The 7,088-nt window shown below is 48.7% G+C and overlaps 1 protein-coding gene across 1 annotated transcript; it reads right to left on the bottom strand.

Moving 5' to 3' along the window:
* Positions 1-463: 463 nt before the first annotated feature.
* On the bottom strand, positions 464-1,579 carry LOC123440226. Its single transcript, XM_045116796.1, has one exon. The coding sequence runs from the start codon at positions 1,525-1,527 to the stop codon at positions 628-630; it is 900 nt and encodes a 299-aa protein (XP_044972731.1). The 5' UTR covers positions 1,528-1,579; the 3' UTR covers positions 464-627.
* Positions 1,580-7,088: the final 5,509 nt, after the last annotated feature.

Genomic DNA, 7,088 nt, shown 5'->3' with positions numbered 1-7,088 from the left:
TTTTCTTTCTAAAGGGACTCATCCGAGATGCCAAGCTGCCAAGGATCATGAGCGGCTAATTCCCGCTAACCGAACACATCTTGAGTCCCAACATCCAACAACTCCCCATGTTTTATATGAAATCTTCGCACATGTGTTTGAGTCCTGAAATACCACAGCATACCTTCCGCATGGTTTATCTCTTTCTTGTTAGCGGTGACTTATCTCATCTTTGTACACTGCCTCGATGCAGCATGCTTAATGCTTTTTGTAAATTTTAGTGATCGAGAGTCACGATCAATAAGGTTACTGTTCGTGAGAGATAGCGTAGATGAAGCGAGAATATGCTAGAAAGAGCATGCGTGAGCAAAAGGACTACAAAGAACAAGGTTGTTAACCTACCAGTCTGTCTAGAAATCGATTTCGTAGGTTTGGCTCTTGTTCTGTCAGAGTGGACCATAACTGGCCTAAGCAATGCTCTGAGTGGCTAAGTTTTGTCCTTAATTTATACATATACTTTCATAAAGTCGAGCACCGTGATATAACTATATGAGAATCCCCTAAAACAGTGTGGGTCCATCTCAAAAACGTGTGAAGAAAAAGAAATGGAGGATCTAGAGAACAAAAAGTAACAGGAGGGGTGATCGATCACTTCACGTTTGCAACACAGTCCGTATTTTTACTCTGCACCGAGCTAAAGGCGCTGACCTCCAATGTAATGGAGCAGTTCACCTTGATGTGAAGGTCCCTCTTGTAGATCCCCAGCACGCCCACTCTCCCACTGATCTCCGTGTAGCTGGTGAGGTCGTAGTCCTGGCCCTGGCCGAAGATGAGGTCGGTCACGTTGACGTTGGGGGAGATCCGGTCGGCGAGCGCGTCGAGCGTGACGTTCATCCGCACCGTCCGGCCGGCGCCGACCTCGCCGTCGGGTGCGTACGCCACGCCGACCGTCTCCCCCTTGTAGTAGAAGCTCGTCTCGCTCCGGTCGTAGCTGAACGAGGCCACGTTCGGGTTCTTGATGGAGATGTCGGCATTGAGCGTGGCGTTGACGGACACCGGGTGCCGGTCGTCCGCGCCGAGGAACTCGCCGTCGACGTCCTCCAGGGTGACGTCGTTCATGGTGAAGACGGGATCCTTGACCTTGAACACGGTGAGCGCGAGCACGAGGGCGACGATCCCGGCGATGACCACGGAGGCGACGCAGCAGCCGCCGCAGCAGAGCACGGACCGGCGCCTGCGGAGGCACTGCATGGAGCGCCGGCGCTTGCCCGTGGTTGCCGCGGCATCCTGGACCTCGATGTCGTCGCCGGTCGCGGGGTGGATGGACGGGGACGGGTAGGCGAGCGGCCTCGTCGGCTCGTTCTTCTCGCCCGCTGTGGCAGCGCTGTACGGCCCGATCCCGACGGTCGCCATGGCGTACGTATGGACCAAAGACCCGAAGCAAGCAGATATGGGAGGAAAGTCTGGTCCGTCGCCAGATGATGGCGTGGTCTTGTTATACCACGGTGGATTTTGCACAAGTCGTGTTGGGCGGGCCGGGCGCGGCATGTACGTGTTGCTGTTCGTTCTGTGAGACGGTTGACGGAACGGAGCAAATGCGCCCCGCCCGGTGGACTTGGCAGGCTTGTGGATTGCCGGTTATTAAATGGAGCATGCAAGCTTCCGTTGGTACAAGTTGACTCCACCAACGAGGTGTGGAAAAGCAGGTCATAAGGCCAATTCCACATCGCGCGACCTTAACCGAACGGTCCGTTTTGTTTCGATTCTGTTCGTTTGGGACGGATGATGAAATCGTGTCCGGACCATTTCTGGGATGCGGTGGTCATACGTTCAACGCGCGGACGCATCCTTGATCGCATCTTGTCCGTCTCATTTTCGAACACAAACATTCGAATAGCCACGATCAATAGTTCATGCAAGTGGCTGTAGATCACGATGGCAACATAGCCGTCCTAGACGGCGGTCAGGCTTGCTTTCTTTGCATCTCCACGGACGAGCGGACGCCTTTGCAGGACCCCAGCGTGACGTTGAGGTTGATGACAGCCGAGGGGCGCGGCGTGGACGGCGCGATCACGCTGACTTCCGGCGACCGCGACAAACGGGTCTGGGCTTGGCACCTTGATGGAGGGAAATCGGGCGACAATGGCGTGGTCGACGATGTCGGGGAGGGGCACTGCGGAGGCCGGACGACCGACGAGCCTGTGATCGCCGGCCCGACGGGCGCAGCCGCGAAGCTTGTCGGACGACACAACCCCATCATGAGGAGGGTGTGCGCTTTGCTGACGATGTCCTCCTTCTCTTGAGCATCGACCTTCTCACGCGCGGCCTCTAACACATCGAGCTAGATGGCGTACGCGGCCGCGACGTCCTTCCTCTTCGCCTTCGCCTGTCGGTTCCGCCTCTTGGCCGATTCTGCATTTAGCTTTGCGATCTCCTCCGGCGTGAGTTCCGACCACGGCTTCTTCGTATCATGGGGCGCCTTCTTCTTCTTCGCCTTGGTGGCCGGGGGACGACCGGGTCGCCTGAATTCGACGGGGGATCGTCCATGGTGGGAGGGTGGTGGACGGAGGGGAGGACAGGGCGTGGGAGATTTTTTTGGGGGGGGGGACGAAATGGAATGAGGCGTGGGGGTGGGAAGGCTATGCTACTTTGTGCTACCGACGGGCGGGCCAGGGGAGGGCAAGCGCGCGCGTCCCTCCCATCCGTGCGGCGTCCGTGCGCTGTCCGTTTCACCTCAAAATCGGACCAAGTTTGGGTCGGGAATGGGTCGAAAGCGAACACAAAACGGACAAATGTCCGTTTGCGCCCGCGCGCTGGGCCGCCTGGTGTGTTCGTTTTGCCCCAAACGGACGCGGGCGGACATGATAGGGTTGCGCGCTGGAGTTTGCCTAAGAGCAACTCCAGCCGCTGACCCATTTCATGTGCGCGCGTCCGCTTGGGTCACGACGAGTAGAAAAGTCGGTCCAACGTACGCGCGCGTCTGTTTGGGTGGAATCGGGTGGATCTTCGTCCCGGTGTGGGAGGCCCATTGGTGGATCTGCGGCGGCGGCAGAATTTGATGAAAATTTGCACATTCTATCGATGGAATTTGGCGAATCCGTCCGCCGACAGACTGCGTTTGCCATGGACTCGCTGGGTGCCAGTCCAGCAAGTTTGGGCAATCCCTTGGTGCCACATGCAGGCGCTCAATCCTCCTCTAGCCTCTCGGGTCTGACCCGTCGTAGGTTCGCTGGCAAGGTGAAAGCACAATTGCTCCCTAAGGTAGTTTTGGTAATTAATCACAACATATATATCATTGAACTAATAATCTTATTTAAGTATATTTCAAAAAAGTTCAAAGATGCACTGGCCAAAGGATTGTGAGAAGAAACCCCTTGATGCAAGGGAAGGAATAGGATTGGCTCAAGCTTCAAGCAAAAAGACTCTACATTTTACATTTGTGAGAAGTCACTTTTGAGTATATAGGAAAGCCAATATTATTAAAAGGGGTTGAGGTACTATGATGAATTGGTTGCTCAAGTGCTTAGAGATAGCCACAAAAAATATTCACTCATTTCTCCCACAAACATCTCTGTCCCAAGCCAAACCAGCAAAATCGGTGCCACCAACTTTTTCCACCCAGACCTACCGATTTTTCCACTGACAAATCATTTGCCAAACCCTAATCTCTCGGTACCACCAAGTTTGACATTGGTGCCACCAAAAACATGTGACCTACTTTCTGTTGAGCAAATTCGAAGAATTAGAATATCCGAGATTGGAATCGGTGTCATCGAGATTTGGAAACTACACTAAGTTATCGTATCGGTACCACCTAGATTCATATATCGGTCTCATCGAGAATTCAAAAGTTGTCACATTTAGTGAAACTTGGCACCATCGAGATTCATTTCGGTGTCGCCGAGTTGGGCAATAATGTTGTAACGGTTGGATTTTGGGGGATGCCTATATATACCCCTCCACCTCCTCTCATTCGCACAGAAAGCACTCACAACACACTTACACTTGCCAGATCCATTTTTCTGAGAGAGAGAGCCACCTACTCGTGTGTTGAGATCAAGAGATTCCAATCCAACTATTTTAAACTTGATCTCTAGCCTCCTCAAGTTGCTTTCCGGAAAATCAATCTCTCCTACCCATGCCAAATCTATGAGAGAGTGATCGAGTGTTGAGGAGACTACCTTTTGAAGCACAAGAGAAAGAAGTTCATCATTCTACCGCATCTACTACTTATTGGAGGGTCGTGCCTCCTATATTGGTTAGGTGTCGCTTCGGAGCCTCCTACTTCGCGTTGTGGAGTTGAACCAAGAAGTTTGTAAGGTCAAGGAGATCGCGTACTTCATGAAGATCTACCATGATTGAGGCCGGTCGTGTATGGACGTAAGGCATGGTGGAATAGACAATGATGCTTCTTCGGGGATCCCTTGTGGGTGGAGCCCTCCACTAACGTGGACGTACGATGGCGCCACTTATTGTAACGACGCCAAAAAATCATTGTGTCAACCTTTGCGTTTGATCTTGTTTCCTTACCCTCTACATTACATTTGCATGTCTTCACTTTTCGCTGCTATACTCTTAGATATGCATGTGTAGGGTGAACTTGACTAGTAATAATTGCTAAAACTTGCCGACAACTAAAATTGGTAAAAGGCTAAGTTTCTATTTTGTCAAGTAGTCTAATCATCCCCCCTGTAGACATACTTAGAATCCTATAAGTGGTATCAGAGCTTTGGTCTTCATTGCATTGGTTTCAAAACCTAGGAGAGTATGGCGTCTAGTGAGGGAAATTATCACCGTAGAGGTCCATATTTTGATGATACAAACTCTGCTAGTTGGAAGCATAATATGAAAACGCATATTCTTGGTCATAATCCTGTCATTTGGGTTGTTGTTGATGTTGGTGTGCAAGGTGATTTCTTTGGAGAAGGAAGAGAACTGGATCGTGATGCGATATCAAAAGAATTGAAGATGTTGCAATACAATGCTCAAGCCCGTGACATCCTGTTCAACTGCTTGTGCCCCGAAGAATTAAACAAAATCAACCGCCTTGAGAATGCAAAGGAAATTTGGGATACTTTGATTGATATACACGAAGGTACTGATTCTGTGAGGGAATCTAAGTTGGATGTGCTTCAAAGTTAGCTTGAAAAGTTCAAGATGAAGGACGGTGAAGGAGTCTTTGAGATGTGCTCTAGGATAACACTCATCACAAATGAGATTTTCGGCTTAGGAAGCGAAGAGATGACCGACAAATTCATCATCAAGAAGATACTTAGAGCCTTGGATGAAAGATACGTCACCGTTTGCACATTGATCCAAATGATGCCAAATAACAAGGATCTCAAGACAACTAAAGTCATTCGAAGGAATGTTTCTCATGAAATGTCACTCAAGGACAAAGATGAGTTGCACAACAAGTCAAGCGGCGCCTACAAATCTTCAATTGATGCTCCCGCTACTTCAAATGACAACCTTGTTACCAATGAAGAGGTCAGCCTCATGGTGAGAAATTTAAACAATTTCTACAAGAGCAGAGGCAAAGATAAAAGCTCAAGCTCGAGATATGATGAGAAGCGTTCGTCTTGTCATGACAGAAACTTCTAGCATTGTAGAAAGCACGGACACTATTCAAATGAGTGCTCGTCTCCCCACAAACAAAGAGAAGAGTCACCTAGAAGATGAAGCTCAAGAGATGAGTCACCTCATAGAGAGAGGAGGAGTAGAGAAGATCGCTATGAACGAAGACACTCTCGGAGAGGCGAGGAACCGGAGAAGAAGGACAAGTACACCAAGAGTAGCTCATGAGGAAGACATCGAGCTCACGCTGGTGAATGGGTTTCCGGCTCCGAGTTCGACAACCAGTCCGAGAGAAGCTACCACTCCGACTTCGACTATAGTCAAGATGAAGGTGTTGCCGGTCTTGCACTCATTTCCTCCAACTCCTACGACTTATTTGATTCACCAAATGAAGGGATTGGAAACTGCTTCATGTCAAAAGGCCCCAAGGTATCACACCCTGAGTATTCTGACTTTGATAGTGATGAGGATGACTTGTTAGGAGAGGATGACTTGTTAGGACTAGTGATAACATTGAAAATGAACTTGATAATAATCATGCGAGTCAAGAGAAGTTGTATGATGATGATAGAAAGAGATTGAATGACTAACTAAAGAATTAAACACTCTTAAGTTAGCTCATGAAACTACTCTAGAAGATCATAGAGAGCTTCCAAGAACTCATGAGAAGCTACATTTTGAGAAGCTAAATTTAGAGAAAGAGCATGAGTTTATAAAAGAAATCAATGCTGATCTTTGAAAGAAGAGTTCTTCTTATCTTGCCAAACGATTACTCTTTTCTACTTTTGTGCCACAAGTTAAACCTAAGAACACTAGTAACAAAGGCAAGAAAGTTTCTTCGTCTAGTAACAACAATGCTAAAGCTAAATCAAATGATGTTGTTACTAGTAGCTCTCTTGATTCCACTAATGATTCTCTTAGCCAAGTTACACTTGAGAGAGAAAACAATTTATTGAAAGGTATTACAGAGAGAGGTATCTTCAAGAGTCTTGCCGGAAGTAAGCAATTCGAGGAAATTGTGTGCAAGCAAGGAATACATCGGAACAAGAAAGGTGTTGGCTACTTCAATGCCAACATAGTTGAATGGGATGAAGGTCAATATCCCATCCTGAAGTTTGTTCCTCAAAAGGAGAGATATGACCCCACTCTCCCCAAGGGAACAAGCTCTCAAGATGACCTTTGACCACAAGACCACAAGCGCATGGGAAAGCTTCAAGAGGAGATTGACTCATTTGAGTAAGAACCGCAAGCCAAGGTCATGTGGACTCCCAAGGACACTTCTAGCACCACTTCATCTAGTGCTACCACAACTCCAAGGATCCGCATCAAGTTGATGCGGGTCCCCAAGAGGAAGAACTAGAAGAGTTCTTGAGGGGTGACTCCGCCACTACAATTCACTCTTATTCATTTTGGTAAGAACTATATGCAATCAACTCCAACCATATGCATTAGTCCAAGGAGTCACGCATTCCCCCATAGGTAAGCAGTGGACAAGGTAATTAATGTCTATTTGGACGTCATATCCCATGCAT

This window comes from Hordeum vulgare, chromosome 3H (assembly GCF_904849725.1).
Source record: "Hordeum vulgare subsp. vulgare chromosome 3H, MorexV3_pseudomolecules_assembly, whole genome shotgun sequence".
Classification (NCBI taxonomy): domain Eukaryota; kingdom Viridiplantae; phylum Streptophyta; class Magnoliopsida; order Poales; family Poaceae; genus Hordeum; species Hordeum vulgare.
The sequence above is the reverse complement of the archived record's forward strand: the minus strand, read 5'-3'. Positions and strand labels throughout refer to the sequence as shown.

Excerpts from the sequence above, each read along its gene's own strand:
- LOC123440226 (XM_045116796.1), bottom strand. The coding sequence starts at position 1,527 with ATGCCGCGCCCGGCCCGCCCAACACGACTTGTGCAAAATCCACCGTGG.